The sequence below is a fragment of the Amblyraja radiata genome, chromosome 7 (assembly GCF_010909765.2).
Source record: "Amblyraja radiata isolate CabotCenter1 chromosome 7, sAmbRad1.1.pri, whole genome shotgun sequence".
In the NCBI taxonomy this organism is placed as follows: domain Eukaryota; kingdom Metazoa; phylum Chordata; class Chondrichthyes; order Rajiformes; family Rajidae; genus Amblyraja; species Amblyraja radiata.
In genome coordinates this window covers 29,960,851-29,981,829 of record NC_045962.1, presented here as the reverse complement: position 1 = coordinate 29,981,829, position 20,979 = coordinate 29,960,851, and the positions used below count along the sequence as shown (strand labels likewise).

Below are 20,979 nucleotides of genomic sequence, written 5' to 3'. Positions count from 1 at the left end.
TGCAGGTCGGGGTCGTTAGCGGTATGCTCAACCAGGCACTGGAGTTGCTTGGAAGGGACGAAGTTTACGTTCAGTACCTGTAGGTCTGCCTGCTCGAAGGGGTGCTGGTCGCAGGAGGTCCGGGGGGCCCGGGACAGCGCGTCAGCCACATGCATCTCGGTGCCCCTCTTATATACGATTTTAAAGTCAAAGCGCTGTAGCTGCAGCATCATCCGCTGTAGCCTGGCTGGAGCGCTGTGTATAGGCTTGTTAAGTATCGTCACCAGGGGTTGGTGATCCGTCTCAACGGTGAACCTGGTGCCAAAGAGGAAGTCCTTAAACTTTGAACACGCGAACACCACCGCCAGCAGCTCCTTCTCAATCTGCGCATAGCGCTGCTCTGTGTCCGTCATGGTCCTGGAGGCATAAGAGATAGGCTGCAGCGAATCACCATCATGGGGCTGCAGGCAAGCAGCACCCAGTCCAAAACGAGAAGCGTCGCACGTAACCACGACCGGACGCAGTAGATCAAAGAACTTCAGAGTAGGTGTGCTGATCAGCTTCGTCTTTAGCAGGTCGAACGCCTGCTGGTGGTGTGGAAACTATGACCAAGCAATGTCCTTTTTAGTAAGTTGTCTCAGGGGTGCGCTCAACTCGCTGAGGTCAGGGATAAACTTGCCCAGATAGTTGACCATACCCAGGAAGCGCTGTAGACTGGTAACATCTGTCGGGGCAGGCAGCTCTGAGATGGCGCTGGTCTTTTGCGGGTCGGTCTTTAACCTGTGGGCCGTGAAAATGTGGCCAACATATGGAACCTCAGGCACCCGGAACCTGCATTTTGACTGGTTCAGCTTTAGATTGATCTGCGTGCGCGGTCCAGAATCTGTCGGAGGTGGCGGTCATGTTCGGCCACATCCCTTCCATAGACCAGAATGTCGTCCACAATAATCGCGCAGGGCAGACCTGCAAACAATTGTTCCATAGAACGCTGGAATACCTCGCTGGCGGAGTTGATGCCGAACGGCATCCGCAAGAACTTAAACCTGCCGAAGGGCGTACCGAATGTGGTTAAGTCCGAGGAACGTTTGTCCAGGGGTATTTGCCAAAATGAACTCCTGGCATCGAGGACGGAAAACACCGTGGCTTGTCCGACCTGGGCGGCAACATCTTCAACAGTCCTCATAGGGTAGTGGGGCCGTTTAATCGCCAGATTCAAGTCCTTAGGGTTGATGCATACCCGTATTTCATTTTTTCCTTTCTTCATTGTGGTGACCATGGTGGAGACCCATTCGGTGGGATCGCTGACAGCCTCCAGCACTCCCATGTTAACCATATCCTTCAGCATGGCCTCCACCTTGCCCTTCATGGCGAACGACACTCTATGGGGTGGGCGGATCACAGGCACCACGGATGGGTCTGTTGCGATTTTATACACCAGCGGCAGCTTCCCCAACTTGTCGTCAAACAGGTCCGGGTACTCGGATAGTGGATCCATCACTGCTTGCACCTCGTGGACCGTACGGTCGAAGGACACCAGACCAAGATCCTGGCAGGCCTGGTTGCTCAGTAGAGTTACACAGTCGCAATCCAGAATAAAGAACGACAGGTCACGGGAAGATTTCTGTAGCACGCAATGGAAGGTCGCCCTCCCCACAGGTGTTAGCTCCTCTCCCCCATAGGCACGCAAAACAGAGCGATCTGCAGTCAACAGCTCATTATTTCTTATCTTGTGAAACAGTGATGTTGACATTACGTTCACTTTTGCCCCCGTATCCAGCTTCGCAGAGAAGGACTTATTGTTCACAGTAATGAGCACAGATGGATCGGGGAGGCGAGATCGGCTGTGGAGGAGAGTGTAAACACTTGCATCTCCCATGGAATAGCTGAGCTCAGAGCTGGGGGCAGTGTCGACAGAGGACTGAGAATCCATCTCACTATCAACTTGCTGAAGGTTGTTTAGGAATTGTCTAGGAGCTGAGGGCACAATCCCACGGGACCAGCAGGCAGCTGCAAAATGGTTCATTTTCCTGCAGAAATTGCAAGATTTTCCAAGGGCTGGGCACTGTGACTCCGTGGGATGCACATAATTACAGTTTTGACACTTCTGAGAGCGCGGGACCCGAGATGTACGAACGGGCCGCGGTGGAGGGCGAAAGTTGCCCTGCATACGTCGTTGTCCAGCAACACCAGTCAGATTTATGGCTCGGCTGTCAGATCCCCTCTGCCCATGCGGAGGGGTAACCACATCGGCGATGCGGCACGCATGCATTGCTTGAGTCAGGGTTAGGTCAGGCCGTTGCAGCATGTCGGCACGTAGTTTCTGGTCGAGCATGCCAGTGACGAGAATGTCCCTGGTGAGCTGGTCGCGCATGGTCTCAAAACGGCACCGCTGAGCAAGGTAGCGCAGGTCAGCGATGAAACACTCGACAGGTTCGTCCGGCTGTTGCTTCCGTGAGAAAAACCTGGCCCGCTCCAATATGCGGTTGGAGGGCAGGTCGCAAATCTCTGCAAACTTGCGCAAAAGACATACCGGGTCATCGGCAGATACAGCTGGCTCGACAGGCTGGCCGTTGTCATCCAGGACTGCTGGATCGTAGACGAAAGCCTGAGCTCTCTTCATTGCGTCGGGACCGGACAGGTTGAGCAGGAGTGAGGCTTTGACCGCGGCTGGGTCATTCCGGTGCGCAATAGTGACGAAGTGAGTGTAGTCCATCACAAAAGTCGACCATCGCTCCGCAATGTCAGCGTCAAAGACAAGGGGAGATGGCTTTCGGCATGAGGATGCCATATCAAAGGAAGCCCAACACTGGGCACTCAGGGGACAAATAAAAGAAAACCGGTAAACGGGAGGCGCGAGTTTAACTTTCTGACACCATGTAAAGGAGTGATAGCTGACACACTGTAACCTTTACTAGGAGTTTATTATAGCACATGGCACACACGTCCCAGCACTGACTGCATCCAGCCTTCAGGTGTATCGGGACCTAGTGGGAGGAACAAAGGGAGGATACCACAGTTATACTAATATGATGGGGCGTGGTTAGTGGTGATGAGGTAGCTACATTATAGGTTGCATGCATAAACCATCTACAGGCATTATTAGTGTTTTTTCTTGATTCCTTTAGCATCTAAAAAGTGATAAATCTGGCTGTAAAATTTTAAAATCGCCCATGGTTATCAAGTGGGTTTTTACATACAAAAAGAAAACGCCTCTGAAGCAAAATTTACAGACAGATTTATCACTTCTGAGACTTTTTAGATACCAAAGGAATCAAGAAAAACCACAAATAATGTCTTACTGTTGATGAAATGCAGTGACCAAACGCGATAATTCTTAATATTTTCAATTTCGACCTGCACGGCCAATGTTCGCCAAGCACTTTAGCTGCTGTTGTCCCTTCAGCTCTCGATTCTCTTTACCTTCATTTCGCTTCACTTTTGGAATTCTGAAGTTGGTCACATGTCTCTCACGCTTACCCCGACTTCCACAATTTTTTACAGCACAAAAATTCAACATTTTGGCGGTTTTTAACAGGTAGGAAAGTACGCGTTTCTTGCATTAATAACATATACCGGAAGTTACGGATGTCCTCCAGATGGATTGAGCGGCTCCGTGCGTCAAGCCCTATGACCCAGTGACCTTACGTGCACACCACCTGTACATTTTGTCAGTTCCACTGCAAAATCTCAAGACATGCCTACTTTGAAGAAGTTCCCCTCTCTTCAACGCGAGCTCTGCATCACCTTCTCTCAGATTCAGATTCAGATTCAGATTCAATTTTAATTGTCATTGTCAGTGTACAGTACAGAGACAACGAAATGCATTACTGCTCCCCGTGAGTCTGAGGAAAGGGTCTCGATCCGAAACTTCCTTCATCCTTTTCTCCAGAGATGCTGCCTGACCCGCTGAGTAACCAACACCTGCACTTTGGACCAACCTTGCACAGAGCGCGCTCCCCCGCCCCCTTGCGTGACGTCACGCGGGAGTGACGTCAGCTGTGGGCAGGGCCATCCCGTCGCTTTGGTTTCATTTTCCATTCAAAGACAGGCAGCGACTCGGCGCGACACTGTCGTAAAGCGGGAGCTGGGGCCCTTTAACTGAGGCGACGGCCTGAGAGAGTCGCTCACGTTGTGGCGAGGCGATGGGAGATCAGTGCGGGCGGCCGGAGGGAGCTGGGGGATTGAGCCCGGCGGGTTTACATTCGGCGTGTGGCTCGGAAAGTTGAAAGAGCGTCCGGCGGATGAGGATCCGCGGCCGCCACCGCCAATATCCCTGCTGCCAATGTTAGCGGCGTTGTCCCTGTCACCGGCATATTGCTGCCTGTATCATCTTCATTATTCCCCACAGTATTACCGGCCTTATACCCTGTCAGTATCACTGGCAACATTCCTCTTAGCATTACTGGCAATGTTGCTATAAGTGTTACTGGCATTATTCCTCTCAGCAAGTTAGACACGAAGTGCTGGAGTAACTCAGCGGGTCAGGCAGCATCTCTGGAGAGAAGGAATGGGTGACGTTTCAGGGTCGAGACCCTTCTTCAGACTGAGAATCAGGGGAGAGGGAGTCCAGAGATATGGAGGGGTGAGATGTGAAAACGACAGATCAAGGAAATGTAGAATGTTTAAGAAGGAACTGCAGATGCTGGAAAAATCGAAGGTAGACAAAAATGCTGGAGAAATTCAGCGGGTGAGGCAGCATCCATGGAGCGAAGGAATAGATGACGTTTTGGGTCGAGACCCTTCCTCAGGAAATGTAGAATGGTTCATTGTTAGTTGAGGGGCCGATGACAATCAGTAAAATTTAATCAGGACAGTGAAACTAGTCGGAGAACTAGGAAGGGGGAGGGACGGAGAGAAAGGGTAAGCAAAGGTTACTTGAAGTTAGAGAAGTCAATATTCATACTGCTGTGATATAAGTTGCCCAAGCGAAATATGAGATGTTGTTCCTCCAATTTGCGTTGGGCCTCACTCTGATAGTGGAAGAGGCCCAGGTCAGTATGGGAGAGGGAGTTCACATAGGCCAAGGCAGACTGAGCGGAGGTGTTCAGCGAAACGATTGCCCAGTCTACGCTTGGTATCGCCGATACATGGGGGTCCACACCTAGAACAGCGGATATAGTAGAAGTTGGAGGAGATGCAAGCGAACCTCTGCCTCACCTGAAAGGATTGTTTGGGTCTTTGGACGGAATCAAAGGAGGAGGTATAGGGACAGGTGTTGCAGGGGAAAGTACCTGGGGAGGGGGTGGTTTGGGTGGGAAGGGATGTTAACCAGGGAGTTGCGGGCCCAATCTCTGCAGAAAGCGGAAAGAAGTGAAGAGGGGAAGATGTGGCTAGTGGTTGGATCCCATTGGAGATGGTGAAAATATTGGAAGATTATGTGCTGTATGCGACGGTTGATAGGGTGAAAGTGAGGACTGCGGGAAGGGGGAGCAAGAGCGGATGTGCGGGATACCGAGGAGACCTGTGTGTGGGCCTCTTCAAAGATGGAAGAGGGGATCTCCTTATTCCTAAAGAATTAGGACATCTCAGATGTCCTGGTATGGAAGACATCTTGGGCGCAGTATTACTCTCAGTAATCCTCTCAGTATTACTGGCATTATTTATCTTAATATTATTGACATTATTCCTCTCAATATTACCAGCATTATTCCTCATTATTACTGACATTATTCCTATCAGTATTACCGACATTATTCCTCTTGGTATTACCGGCAATATTCCCCGCGGTATTACTCCTGTCAGCATTATTTCTGTCAGTGTTGGCGACATTATTCTCTGGCGGCACTGTCGGTGTTTGTCGCTCTCTGAGATGATCCGCTCAGTGCTACCAACATTATTGCTGTTGGTATTTAGGGGCGCCTCACTTGCAACCCTTCACTCACTCATTCACTCCCTCCCCTTCCCCCCGCTTCACAATACCCCTCCCCTCACATCCTCATAATCCCAGTCCCACACAACCCTGTCCCCACAACCTCCCCCTCCATTACAACTCCCCTCCCTCCCAACCCTCCCTAACACCCCCCTGTCCCTCACACTGCCCCCCTCCCTCACATCCTCTCTCCCTCACACCCTCTCCTTGTTCCCACCTCCCTCGCTCCCCCCTCCCTCGCTCCCCCTTTATCTTGTACTAAACATTATTCCCTTTATCCTGTTTCTATACACTATGGATGGCTCGATTGTAATCATGTATCTTTCCGCTGACTGGTTGGCACACAACAAAAAATTTTCACTGTACCTCGGTACATGATAATATGGGAGGTGGTTGGGAGGGAGGAGAGTTGTAACGGATATGTGATAAGCTAATAAGTGATATTAACATGATAATAAACTAAACTCACACTTCCCTGTCCCTCACATCTCCCCTTTCTCAACTCTCTTTCTCGCACCCCCCTTCCCTCGCACCAGATCGCTCCCCTTCCTCCCTCACAACCCCCCTCCTCACAATCCCCTCACACCTGCCTTCCTCCCTCCCTCACCTTTCCCTCAACCCCTCTGACCCTTCTTCCACTTAGTCCCACCCTCCTCTTCCCTTTCTCCACCCTCCTCTCCTTCCCCCCCACCCTCATCTCCTCCCTTCCTCCCTCCTCTCCTCCAACCCCCATCTCCTCCAGCCAACCCTCCTCTCCTCCCCCACCCTCTCCTCCCTTCCCTCTCACCCGCCCACTCTCCCTTCCCCTCAACCACCCTCCCTTCTCCCTCTCTTCGCCCCTCCTCTCTCTTCACTCTCTTCTCCCATCCCTTCACCCCCCTCCTTTCACCCTCTCCCTTCACCTTTTTCCTTCACCCTCTTCTCTCATCCTTTCACCCTCTACCTTCTCTCATCCCTTCCCTCCCATCTCCTCCCTTCACCCTCCCTCCCATCGCATCGCCGCCGAGGTGCACCATCCTCGCGATAGTCCTCGCACCGACGATGCGTGACGCCTCACTGATGCGAAGGTGACGGCGGTGAGAGGGGAGAGTGGGGAGGGGGGGCGGCTGGAAGACGCGCCGCAGAGAGAGAGAGAGAGAGAGAGAGAGGTGTATATATTTGTGTGTGTGAGAGATGGTCTGTCACCGGAGGGACACCCAGCCATCCATCCACCACGCCGTGTGTGCAGCAACCAGCAGCCTGGGGCTTTTAATCCTGTCTAACACACTTTGCAGTGTTGGGGACTCGTGAATCTGGTACCAGCCGACTTATTTGTGTGTGGGTGAAAAATTGTGTGATCGCTTAGCTTTGGGGTGGGGGGTTTGAAGCAGTGTCGATGCTGACACTTCTACGGGAGTGAGTGAGTGTGCGTGTGCGTGTGGTGTGTGTGTTTTTCTCTCTCACACACACAAAGTAGCTTGATGAGTGTCCAAAGTAACAGTGGAAGTGGTGGAAGTTTGGAGGGGACGCCATCTTGGTCCCAGTTCTCCACGTCCCCAACGCCGGGAGCTCTGCAGACTAACACGGCACCTGTAAAGGCCAAAGAAGGTAAACCATCCTCGCACAGCGATCGCTCCGACCCTGAACTCTCCACTGTTTGTTCGAAAAAGGAAAATGTTTCCGACATCCTTTCAGATGTGAAGGGGGTGGGGTTCTCCAGCGGGTGGCACAGAAAGTGCAGCGGGTCCCAGGCCGTGGGCAAGGAGGTACATTAGGTGTCTTTAATGGTTGATTACAGTGCGGTGCACACGCTGTAAACCTCCAGGCGCTGCCTTTTGCACTAATTCACGGCCTGTCGTCGCCTCAGATTAAGCCTTTTTTTCTGAAAGAAAAACACAGTGAAAGATAAAACCTCCCCCAAAAGTAGACCGTAGGCTCTTGCAGGAGCTGTAACATGTTCTGTTTACTCCATTGTGTTGTGCCCTCCCCTCAGCTAGAGATGAAGAAGAGGGTCAGGGCTTCATTTGGGAGTCCATGATATTATTTCACTGCGAGTTTTGGCGGTTGACATATTGATTTGTAACATGATGCAGGGGTTAAGTAAATTTTATTTCTGAAAACGTATCCAAAGGGATGAAACTCCATTGCCATTTTTGGCTATACCAGTCATTGGTGATTTTTTTTTTTACAGTAAGTGGAAGGTATCAGACAGTGTAGAAAGCATAACGCAGCGTGGGGAAATTTTGGATTCACATACTAAAGAGAGATTGCTTTTTTGGCATCTGCAGCTATCCTTCCCACAACCTGAAGTAGGGTTTGAAACCTAATGGCTTCAGAATTTTATTAAAACTTAAAGACCTGAAAATATGATGGAATTTTGTTGTTATGAATGGACCCAACAATTGACATGTGAAAATAAATAGCAGTTTGATCAATATCTTGTCGCTTTGTTGGTAACGCTTCTCTGCAGACATTTTGATTGTCATATAAATATCTAAGATTAATTTATTCAAAGTTACAATATAACCACGAGAGAGTATCTGTGCATAATTTGTAACTTGTAATTAAGAATTCTTAAAATTATCATAAAATATATGATCAAATATTGCAAATTTAACCAGGAACATTTTTATTACTTGTTGAGAGTTAACTGTTGAGCGATTCGAGTTATATTTTTGTAAAATTGTATTGCAATTTAGAAAATCTAGTAAAATATAGTTTTGTCTGTTTACTCGTTCTTAATCAAGTGGAAACTCTTCATTTGGCAATCCATTTTTATACAAGTTTTATACAAATTATTCTAATCTTGACTATTATTTGGTCACTTTGGAAGGTTACAGTTAATGTTAACATTGCATGACTGGGAATGCAGTTGTTCATGAACTGTTGTGAGAGCCACAGAAATAGTAGTGTACATAATTTATTTGCGCTGAAATTATTTTGTATACGTTAAAATCAATGTTAAAGTTCATTTCTTAAAACAGACAACTGAAATTAACTTTAACATCAATGGCCTGTGAATTGACCATAGCTGATATTTCATAATGCGTCAAACAGTCAAAATTGTACACTTTCAGTTTGTTTATTTCATGAACATTGTACGTTTCTAATCATTGATCAATTAATTGATTGTAATTTTGCTTGCATGAATATTACTTTGATAGAACCAAAATTTGAGCAGATTGTCAGATGGTGGTCCTGACTTGAGGTCTCAATTTCTTGGCTCAAATTTTAAACTTTTTTTCCAGTAGAGTAAATGTTTGGAATTAAGGGAGTTTGCAGTAATGTTCCAAATTCAAGGTGTTTGAAGTCGTCGTTCCTCCAAAGTGTGAGATAAATAGTCTGTTGTATATGAATTATGAGCAGAATAAAGCTAATGAGCCCTCCGGCCTTTCTGCCATTTCGTATGATCATGGAGATCTGATTGTAACCTTAACTGTGCAAGGCTTTCCACTGTAGTAACCTTTTGCCCTCTTGCTTATCAATTGTCCATCTACTTCTGCCGTGAAATTATTTGAAGACTCTGATTTCACTACTATTTTGAGGAAGAGAGTTTACAAGACACATTACTTGAGATAATTTTTTCCCTCATCTGTCTTTAGTTTTAAACAGTGAATGTTAGTTCTACATTCTAACACGAGGAAACCCATGGCATGCCCATCTTGCCAAGATCCCTCAAGATCTTGCATGCTTCATTAAAAACTTCTAAACTGCAAGCCTAACGCATTCAACCTTTTCTGCTAAGGTGATCTGGCTGTTCCAATTATTATCTAGTCTACGCTTGGCCACGACAATGCAGAGGAGGCCACGTCAGGATCACTGAATGCAATAGGTTGGTGGAAGTGCAAGTGAACTGGTTAAACATGTGGTTAAAGTGCACATTGTCAGGTTTTAATAAAGGCCATTTTTATACATTCTTTTATACATTTTTATACATTTTATACATTACAGCAGTATTTATACATAGTCCCCCTCCATTTCAGGGCACCATAATGTTTGGGACACAGCAATGTCATGTAAATGAAAGTAGTCATGTTTAGTAATTTGTTGCATCGCCTTTGAATGCAATGACTGCTTGAAGTCTGCGATTCATGGACATCACCAGTTGTTTGGTGTCTTCTCTAGTGATGCCCTGCCAGGCCTGTATTGCAGCCATCTATAGCTTCTGCTTGTTTTGGGGGCTAATCCCCTTCAGTTTTCTCTTCAGCATATAAAAGGCATGCTCAATTGGGTTCAAATCGGATGATTGACTTGGCCACTCAAGAATTTACCATTTTTTAGCTTGGAAAAACTCCTTTGTTGCTTTAGCAGTATGTTTGGGATCATTGTCTTGTTGTAGCATGAACCGCTGGCCAATGAGTTTTGAGGTATTTGTTTGAACTTGAGCAGATAGGATGTGTCTATACACTTCTGAATTCATTATGCTACTACCATCGGCAGTTGTATCATCAATGAAGATAAGTGAGCCAGTACCTTCAGCAGCCATACATGTCCAGGACATAACACCCCCACCACCGTGTTTCACAGATGAGATGGTATGCTTTGGATCTTGGGCAGTTCCTTCTCTCCTCCATACTTTGCTCTTGCCATCACTTTGATATAAGTTAATCTTTGTCTCATCTGTGCACAAGACTTTTTTCCTGAACTGTGGTTGCTTTTTTAAGTACTTCTTGGCAAACTGTAACCGGGCCATCCTATTTTTGTGGCTAACCAGTGGTTTGCATCTTGCAGTGTAGTCTCTATTTCTATTGATGAAGTCTTCTGCGGACAGTGGTCATTGACAAATCCACACCTGAATCCTGAAGAGTGTTACTGATCTGTTGGACAGGTGCTTGGGGATTTTTCTTTATTATAGAGAGAATTCTTCTGTCATCAGCTGTGGAGGTTTACCTTGGCCTGCCAGTCCCTTTGCGATTAGTAAGCTCACCAGTGCTTTATTTCTTCTTAATGATGTTCCAAACAGTTGAATTTGGTAAGCCTTAGGTTTGGCTTCTTTGACTTTCATTGGCACAACTTTGGTCCTCGTTGATTTACAGCAATAAAAGTTTCCAAAGGTGAAGGAAAGACTGGAGGAAAGACTAGGTGCTGAGGGTTCTCTTATACCTGCATTAAGGAGGCAATTAAACACACCTGAGCAGTTATAAAGACCTTTGAAGCCATGTGTCCCAAATATTATGGTGCCCTGAAATGGGGGGACGATGTATAAACACAGCTGTAATTTCTACATGGTGAAACCAAAATGTATAAAAATGGCCTTTAATAAAATCTGACAATGTGCACTTTAACCACATGTGATTTTTTTTTTCTATTACAAATCTCAAATTGTGGAGTACAGAGGGAAATAAATAAATGATGGGCCTTTGGCCCAAACATTATGGAGGGCACTGTGTTGTTAATATTGCGTGTTGTTAATATTGTTATAAAGTAGCATTTACTCACAACTAACTTGATTACTGCTCAGCTTCAGATCTATTATAGGTTCAGTCCATATACATGCACTAAAATGTGTGAGAGAATGTTTGCCTTTCACATCCAGTTGGTGTATGACTGAGTATAGCATTATGGATCCTTGGCAAAACTGAAGTTGGTGGACATCAACTTAAAAATACAATTCACTGGTTGGAAGTGTGCTTTGAATAATGAAGGTTAATTGCATAGTGTTCAATTGCATATGTTGCTATCAAAATATTATCATTCATGTCTTTATATATGTAGCAAGACCTAGATGAAATTTCTTCATAAACTGATAAATATCAACTGACATTTGTGATAAACAAGTGTCAGACATTATTTCTTTAATGAGAGAGAGAGTACAACCATTGAGTCTTGACATTCAATTTCATTTCCTTGGCTGAATCTCCCACCTTCATTCCACTTGTTATTGAGTGGAGCTTGGTCATTATTGATCCGAAACTTAATCAGACATAAAATACGGTGCCTATAATGGCAGAGGCAGTGCATCATGTAGGTGAGTGACTCCCCCTCTGATAGTTCAAATCCTTTCCATCATAATCCTTTTCATCATTTGCAAGGCATGCCAGGAGTGATGGAACACTTTGCAGTTACTTGGATAAGTGTCAGTCCAATAAACTTAAAGTCAATGTAGTTCAAGGCAAAGCAATCCCCTTAATCCTAACTACCATCTTAATATTCAATTTTGCTATCATTGGCGCACCATGACTGTGATTGCCAGGACTAACTTGACATCTCGCACCAAACCTATAACATCTATCATCTAGTGAATAAGTGTAGCAGGTGCTTGGGGAAAATACCCTACCTCATGCAGATTTCACTCCGTTGCACAAAATCCTGAATTGGAAATGAATCATTGCTCTTTCATTTTTAATCTAAATCCTAAAACTCTTGACCCAATGCACAGGCATGCTGACCATTACCAGAGGAACACCATAGATTTAAGGTAACCAACTTCCATTTCCTCATGGACATTTAGGAATAAATGTTAGATGCTGGCCTTCCCAACAATGTTCATCTCTCACTAAATTAATAAAAGAATTCCAAAGGAAAATATCCCTTTGTATGGAAACGTAGTGTGAGTATAATTGTTGTAATGTAATTCTTGCAGCCGATAGAGCTGCTGCCTTATAGCACCAGAGACCCGGGATAGATCCTGACCGCTGCTGTCTGTGGAGTTTGCATTTTCGACTCTGGGCTGTTTAGTTTATTGTCAAGTGTACCGAGGTACAGTGAAAAGCTTTTGTTGCGTGCTATCCAGTCAGCGGAAAGACAATACATGATTACAATCGAGCCATTTACAGTGCATAGATACACGATATGGGAATAACGTTTAGTGCAAGGTAAAGCCGGCAAAGTCCGAACAAGGATTGTCCAAGGGTCACCAATGAGGTAGATAGTAGTTTAGGACAGCTCCCTGGTTATGGTGGGATATTTCATATGCCCGATAAGAGCTGGGAAGAAACTGTCCCTTTTTTGGAGGTGTGCGTTTTCACACTTCTATGCCTTTTGCCTGATCAGGGTTCGAAATTAATGGTTGCCCAGTTGCCAATGGCCACCTAAAGACCCGCCGGGCAACCTAAAAGCTGTGTAATTTTGCTCGGCTTGGCCCCCCCTCTCTATCTCTCTCTCTCTCTCTCTCTCTGTCGCTCTCCGTCTTCGCCCGCCATCTGTGTCCGGGCCGCCGAGTCTCCGCACTCCAGCCGCTCCTCATACGCCAGCACGGCCGGCCACCTTGCACAAGCGCACTGCCACAACCAGCACTGCCACAACCAGCACATCCTCGGCTGCCCTGCACATGCGCACTGCCACGGCCTGCACATCCTCCCCCTGCACATGCACACTGCCACGGCCACTGGTCGGCGCCGGGCACTTTTTCCCTCCCTTTGCATTGTGCGAGATCTGGCCGCCATTGCTGTCCAATCGCCACCTTGCCATGACCGCTGAAACCCAACGCAGAATCACTTCCTGGAGCTTGAGTAACTCCCTGGTGTAACTCTTGCTTCTTGGTTTCCTGGTCCTCCAAAAATATTCCAAATGGAATTTAAACTGGAGGCGGTGGTGGAATTAAGCAAAAACGGGTTCTTGGGGCAAAAATGGCTACCTTTTCCCACCACTTGCTTCCAAACCAGGGTATCGGAGATGTCCTCATTCTTTAGGGAACAGGGGTTCCCCTCTTCCACTATAGATGAGGCTCTCACCAGGGTCTCTTCTATACCCCGTAACTCTGCTCTCACTCCCCATCCCCCCCCCCACTCGTAACAAGGGCAGAGTCCCCCTTGTCCTCACCTTCTACCCTACCAGCCATCAAATACAACAGATAATCTTCTGACATTTTTGCCACCTCCAACGGGATCCCACCACTGGCCCCATCTTCCCATCTCCTCCCCTTTCGGCACTCCACAGAGACCGCTCCCTCCGTAACTCCCTGGTCAATTTGTCCCTTCCCACCCAAACCACCCCCTCTTCTGGCATTTTCCAGCTCTCCCACAGCCCACTGTCTCCGCCTCTTCCTTTCTTCTTCCCGCCCCCCCCCCCCACCCCCACATCAGTCTGAAGAAGAATCTCGACCTAAACGTCGCCTATTTCATTTCGTTCCATAGATGCTGCCTCACCCGCTGAGTTTCTCCAGCATTTTTGTCTACCTTAAATTTAGTTGCGTCTGGTTGGGCAACTATGGTAGGGTGAAGACTATTCCATGCTTTAATTGTGCGGAGGAGCTCCATGGAGCAGTCAGCATCTCTGGATAGAGGAAATTGGGTGACGTTTCGGGTAGAGACTCCCTTTGGTTTTAGTGTTTTTAGTTTAACTTAAGGATACAGCGCGGAAACAGGCCCTTTGGCCCACCGAGTCCACGCCGACCACCGATTACCCGTACACTAGTTCTATCCCACACATTAGCGACGAAAGTCAAGAGTGTTTTATTCTCTCATGTCCCAGTTAGAACAATGAAATCCTTACTTGCAGCAGCACAACATGTAAACAAAGTACTCTGTAAACAATGTTCTAAACGAGAAAAAAAACCTGTATATTCCTATATGAATATATAACTATATATGTGTGTGTGTGTATAATATATATATATACACACACACACAATTTCCCTCCTGGGATTAATAAAGTTCTATTGTATAGTATCGTGTGTGTAGGAAGGAACTGCAGATGCTGGTTTAAACCGAAGATAGACAGAAACAGCTGGAATAACTCAATAGATCAGACAGAATCTCTGGACAAAAGGAAAATATTACGTTTTGGGTTGGGTAACTGAAAAAGGTCCCTGCACACCTTTGGAATGTGGAAGGAAACAAGAACACCTGGAGAAAACCCATGCGATCAAAGGGAAAAGGAGCAAACTCCATACAGACAGCACCCATATTCAGGATCAATTCCGGGTCTCTGGCACTTTTAGGCAGCAACTTTATGGCCAATGTACTGCTCCATAGTCTTGTACTGAAATAAAACATACAGTAGCTGTAAAGGGGGACATAGCGTAACTTAGAGATTTAAGACTGCAAATGGATAGATTATTTTTTTTAGTAAGCCAAGTTATCAACGTATAATTTTTTGTGTGTTGGAAAACAAAATATAGTGGCACAGCTGGTAGACTTGCTGCTCACACGCTAGAGATCTGTGTTCGATCCTGTCCTCGGGCACTGTCTGTGTTGAATTTGCACATTCTCCCTTCAAGCGTGTGGGTTTCCTCCCACATCCCAAAGACGCATTGGCTTTGTAGGTTAACTTGTCTCGTTAAAGTTGCCCTTAATATGAAGGGAGTGGGTGAGGAAAGTGGGATAACAGAACTTGTGTGAATGGGTGGTAGACAAAAAAAGCTCGAGAAAATCAGGCAGCATCTATGGTTGTGGGAGAGCTTTGAATGGGGGGGGGGGGGGGGAAGATACCCAAGCGAAATATGAGGTGCTGTTCCTCCAATTTGCGGTGGGCTTCACTCTGGCCATGGATGAGGCCCAGGACAGAAAGGTCGGATTCGGAATAGGATGGGGAGTTGAAGTGCTGAGCCACCAGGAGATCAGGTTGGTTATTGCGAACTGAGTGGAGGAGTTTTGCGAAGTGATCGGCAAGCCTGCGCTTGGTCTCACCGAGGTTGATCATACGCTGAATAATCCAACCACATTTTTGTTTGGAAGTGGAAAGAAATAATAGAAATTGCATTCATTGCAACGTGTAAAAGGAGTTGAGATACTGTATTGTAATTTTGCTGCATGTCATTGTGGTATATATCATGTCTTGATTGGTGAATATGTTTAGTTTGTGGCTTTATTTAAAGCAGAAATAATATGTGAATACTTCATTGAGCATAATTGCGACTGGTAACTACGCACTTCGTCCGAGCACATAATCGCACGCGTCATGCAAGCTGTCTTAAATGACCACCTAAACTGTAATTTGGCAACCTAAAAAGCTGCCTAGGTTGCCTGGCTGGCATCAGAGAAAAAAAGTTAAGTGAGAGCCCTGCTGATGGGAGAGGGGAGAAGAGGCAGTGGCCAGGGTGCGACTCGTTCTTGATTGTGCTGCTGGCCTTGCCGAGGCAGCATGAGGTATAAATGGATTCAATGGAAGGGAGGTAGACACAAAATGCTAGAATAACTCAGAATGCTTGAGTAACTCAGAAGGTAGACACAATGGAAGGGAGGTTGGTTTGTGTGATGGTTTGGGCTGTGCCCACAATTCTTTGCAATTTCTTGCAGTCTTAGATGGAGTTATTCCCAAACCAAGCTGTGATGCATCCTGATAAAATGGTGCATCTGTAGAAGTGGTGAGAATTCTATGGTGCATCTGTAGAAGTTGGTGAAAGTTGTAGGGGACATGCTGAACTCCCTAAGCCTTCTAAGGAAGTAGAGGGGTTGGTGTGCATTCTTGGTTGTTGCTTCAATATGGGTGGTTCAGGAGAAGTTGTTGGTGATAAGGCTGATGGGCCTGTTTCCATGCTGTCTTTCCATCAATCAAAAGTTAACTAGGTAATTTAAAAACAGGTTGGATGTACTTCCAGCAGGAATCACATATAAGATTAAAGGGCCATCCATGTGAAAATAAAGACAATGCTATTTGATGATTATTCTACAGTTTTACTGTATGATGGTACACTGCTTTTATTGGTAGGAATTATTGCATTCATCAAACATTATGAGATATGTATTATAATCGCTATAAACAGAGTTTTAATTAGTGTTTACATCCTATGAATTCATCAGTTTGTTTTGTTAAACACCTACTTTTGTATTTTGTAAGTTCAACCCATAGAAGTAATTGAACTGAAAAACAAACTGCTGGAGGAACTCAGTGGGTCAGGCTTGTGCATCTCCAGTCATGGAATGTTTTAGTTTGTGTTTATAACTACAGTTTTATATAAAAATGATGTTTCTTTTTCAGTGATGCAGTTATAATGTACCAGATATAATCATAGAGCATGGAGATAGGCACTATGGGCTATCTTGTCCACACTGACCACATTGGCATTCCAGATACGTCCCACTTGCCTGCATTTATATTCCTCTAAACCTTTCCTATCCATATATCTATCCAAATGTCTTTTGAAAGTCATATTTGGTATTTGGCCTGACCTGAAATTGAAACAAAGTGGACTGAGATTCTTTGAGATGGTATCTTCTGTGCCATTTTGTTTGAACCAAATGATCCAATTTCTTATTGTTATGTATTTGGGTCACTACCAGCAATACATTTTTGCAAGAGAATTTTGAGAGATTCTGAATTCAATTGAAGCTATTAATGAAGGTAGACAAAAATGCTGGAGAAACTCAGCGGGTGAGGCAGCATCTATGGAGCAAAGGAATAGGCGACGTTTCGGGTCGAAACCCTTCTTCAGACTTGAGGTCTTAAGCTATTAATGAAGCATGTTTTGTAGTATAGTTGCTTCACTTTAAGATGTTTTTAAAGTAAGTTTGGGATTATCCCTTTTGATTTTTGCTTGTCAATCACTCTTAAACATATGCTTGTGGCATAGTTCAGATTAAGTTCTGCTGGTGTGTTTTTAATTTTTCTTTTTCACTGAGTATATTCAGGACAATTATCCCCATAGGCATTACCCTATTCTGCTTATGTTTTCATCGTAATGTAAAATGCTAAACCATATTTGATATTGTTACTTGTAATTTTGATTTCAAAACACGCATTATACTGAGAAGCTTTTATTACCTCAGCTTAGATGGAACCAAGATGTGCAGAATGAGATTGTTTGGGTATTTTTTTTTAAATGTTGGAACCATTAGTACAGGTACTGGATAGTTGCGCATGTGGATTTCAGTGTACTCTTTATGTTCTTTTGCAAAAATACTTTGACAGTTTACATTAAATTATCAAATTACTTGAAGACGCAAGTAATACAATAATGCATAAGTTTAGCACTCCTCTAAATTAAGAGTTACTGTTAAATTGAGAGAACAGAAATTCAACACACTTTCTGTTTGGTGGAAAAGGCAATTAGTTTAAGTAAGAAGATGTCAAGCTAAACTTTTCAAACTGATTAACCATATATGCTACCTCAAAGGTGAGGTGAATAAAATATTTTTTTCCTTTTGTAGGATAATGACCTGTTTTCTTTACACTTGAGTTTATTTTAGGAAACCGTATTTACAGTATTGTTATTTGTCTTCTGCCTGTTTATTCCCATGCTTAAAATTGTTTATTTTTCAAGAGTCAAGTGTGTACACCCATCAAGAGTCAAATTGGAACACAGGCAAATTATAAAAATTATTTCCAAAAAATAGGTTATTTTTAGTGCATCTGTATATGGATACAGTTTGTCCAAATCTACTGGAAATAAATTGGTTATCTTTCTATGACTGGTTTGATTTTGAATGGATCCTTTGAAGGCTTTGTGGGAGAGAACCTAAGAAATTAGGAGGGCAAATAGAGGGCATGAAATGGCCTTGATTAAGGAGAATCCTTAAGCAAGATTAAGGAGAATCCCAAAACTTAGTATCTAGGGAAAGAATAGGTCCTCTTGGGAAGCAAAATAGAAATCTATGTGTAATAGCCAGGGAATATGAGCGAGATCTGTGACAGGACATGGGAAGTTAGGGAAGAAATTCGAGGGGCCCTGGCAGAGATATTTGAACCATCTTTAGCCACAAGTGATGTACTGGAAGACTGGAGAAGAGCTAATGTTATGCCTTTACTTAATAAGGGCTGCAAGTACAAGCCGAAGAACTACAGGACAGTGGCAGGAAATTGCAAGAGATTCGTAGGGACAGGGTCTACCAGCATTTTGGAAAACCAAGAGTGAATAAGGTGAGGGCATTTATTCCAGACAAATGCGAGGGAATGTATTTATGGGACATCAAGCACAAGCAGGCCATATACAGTAAATGGCAGGAATCTCAGGGGTGTTGAGGCACAGAGGGACCATGGGGTGCAAGTTCATAGCTTCCTGAAAATCTTTTTCTTCTTATCGAGTCCACACACAAGATTAGAAGTTGTTCAGCCAGAGCTGAACACACTTCTCGGCATCTGCACAATGGTGTCTGTCTTGCGCTTCTTGTGCTTCTTGTGCGTGGTGGTGGAAAGATTGGTTGAAACAGGGCCGCGACGTGAACGCTCTTTCCTTGGCCCCTCCTGAAAATGATGACACAGGTTGGAATAGGGTAGTGAGGAAAGCATTCAGCATGCTTGCCTTTATAGGCTGAGACATTTAGTATAAGAGATGGCTATAATGTTGTAGCTGTATAAAGCATAGGTCAAGCTGCCTTGGAGTCTTGTGTACAGTTCTTGTTGCCATACATTAGAACAACTGCAGAGAGATTGACCAGGACATTGACTGGAGTGCAGGGCTTCATTTATAATGAGATATGGGTGGGATTGCAATGTAGGTTGCTGCAGTGTGACCTTGGGGGTTTATAAAATTATGAGTGGCATAGATAGGGTAGATAGTCAAGTCTTATCTCATTAGAATCCTAAAGACCATGGGTTGAAGGTGAGAGGGGGGAAATTTAAAGGAGATCTCTGAAGCAAATATTTCACACAGAGGCCGTGGTTATATGGAATGAGCAGCTTGAAGAGGTGATAGAAGCTGATATAATAACAGCATTTAAAGGACATTTGGCAGATACTCGGATGGGAAAGGCATAGAGGGATGCAGGCAAATGGGATTAGCATCGATAGCCATTACAGTGGCGTGGATGAATTGGGTTGAAGGGCTCGTTTCTGTGCTGTACAATTCAGACCCGAATGTAATAATGAGGTTAATTAATCATGTGTGATTGTCAACCTATTTCTAAGTTGTAAATTATTTTCATAATCAAAGTTTATGATATTAATGCTATCATTTGTAAACTTCTAAACAATCAAATGTGCTTAAGTATAAAAACAACTCTCTTCAATTATAAATGAAATTTGGTTTTAATCCTGTACATTTTACATAGTAAAATGAGAATTAAAAGATTGTATTGGATATCCATAATCATTCTTAATTTATCTTAGTGAAATCTAATTTTAATTCTATTAGCTTGCTTTTTAAATATACCGCTCATTTTTATAGCTGCACCCAATGTTCACTTACTCATAGTACCTCTCAGTGTACCTCTTGTAAAACCATTCTGTACTTTCTATTCAATACAATTTCCTACAAATAAAGTTTCTTGATTGTAAAGCTTATCAACACTTCAGCAAGATATGAATAATCTCAATGGTTAACTTTAAAACAGAATACATTAAATTTAAATGTTTGTAAGAACATTCAGTATTTAGAATGCATTGCTGGACATAATTAGATGCAACTTGATTATTAAGTAGATTTAAATTATCTGCAATGGTGGCTTGCAATGAATGAATGAATTAATGAATAAGTTTATTGGCCAAGTATTCACATACAAGGAATTTGCCTTGGTGCTCCGCTCGCAAGTGACAACATGACATATTGTGACAGTTAGGAATGACACATAAAACATTAAACATTAATAATAAAATATTATTATTGTACAATGTACTTTTATATTAATTATACAATGTACTGATACTGAAATTAAACTTGGCTGGAATACCCTTGTGAAATTTGTAACTCACCAAATTCAATCAATTGGGTGGGGGAGGGGGAGGGAAAGGGGTAAAATATGAAAATGAAATATAAAATGCAACTGGTTACATGAACAAAATTAATATTTCAATCTAGATATTCAATTGAAATTTTGATATTGAATCACATTTACATTAATATTTTTAATGTAAAATTCGAATATTACTTTCTAGAGGGAGAGAGTGGCTTAAATTTTGTAGCATGTTTGAAGTGTTATTCTGGTGAATTATTTTCCATATTGAAGACTTTGCATTATCTAAGCTCGGGTCAATACAGTGGATTTGCAAAAGAATCAAACATAATATAATTCAAGATAGATAGATATCTATCTCAAGAAGAAACTATAACACATTCCTTTGCCTCTTGCATAAAACATAAAATTTGGAAAGGAATCTTTGAAATCTTCTCAAAATTATTCAAAACAAAACTGGACCCCCATACTGAATTGATTATTTTTGGAACAACAGGAGCCTGCTCTGAGCTATCAATATTTCAAAGACGTTTCCTCAATTATGGCCTGATAATGGCAAAAAAACTAATACTTAAATTTTGGAAAAATGCTTCCACCCCAACTCTTAAAATGTGGATCACAAGCATGTCTGAGACGCTACATCTTGAAGATATGAGACTCGTC

General features: G+C 44.0%; 1 protein-coding gene across 1 annotated transcript in view; it reads left to right on the top strand.

The window, feature by feature from the left end:
- The first annotated feature begins 6,908 nt into the window (after nt 1-6,908).
- The window catches only part of tlk1 (tousled like kinase 1), a 134,571-nt gene continuing 120,500 nt past the window's right edge, over nt 6,909-20,979 (top strand). The window contains exon 1 of the mRNA XM_033024012.1: nt 6,909-7,435. Within this exon, the coding sequence (XP_032879903.1) occupies nt 7,309-7,435 (127 nt within the window). The 5' untranslated portion in view covers nt 6,909-7,308. The remainder of the gene's footprint in view (nt 7,436-20,979) is intronic.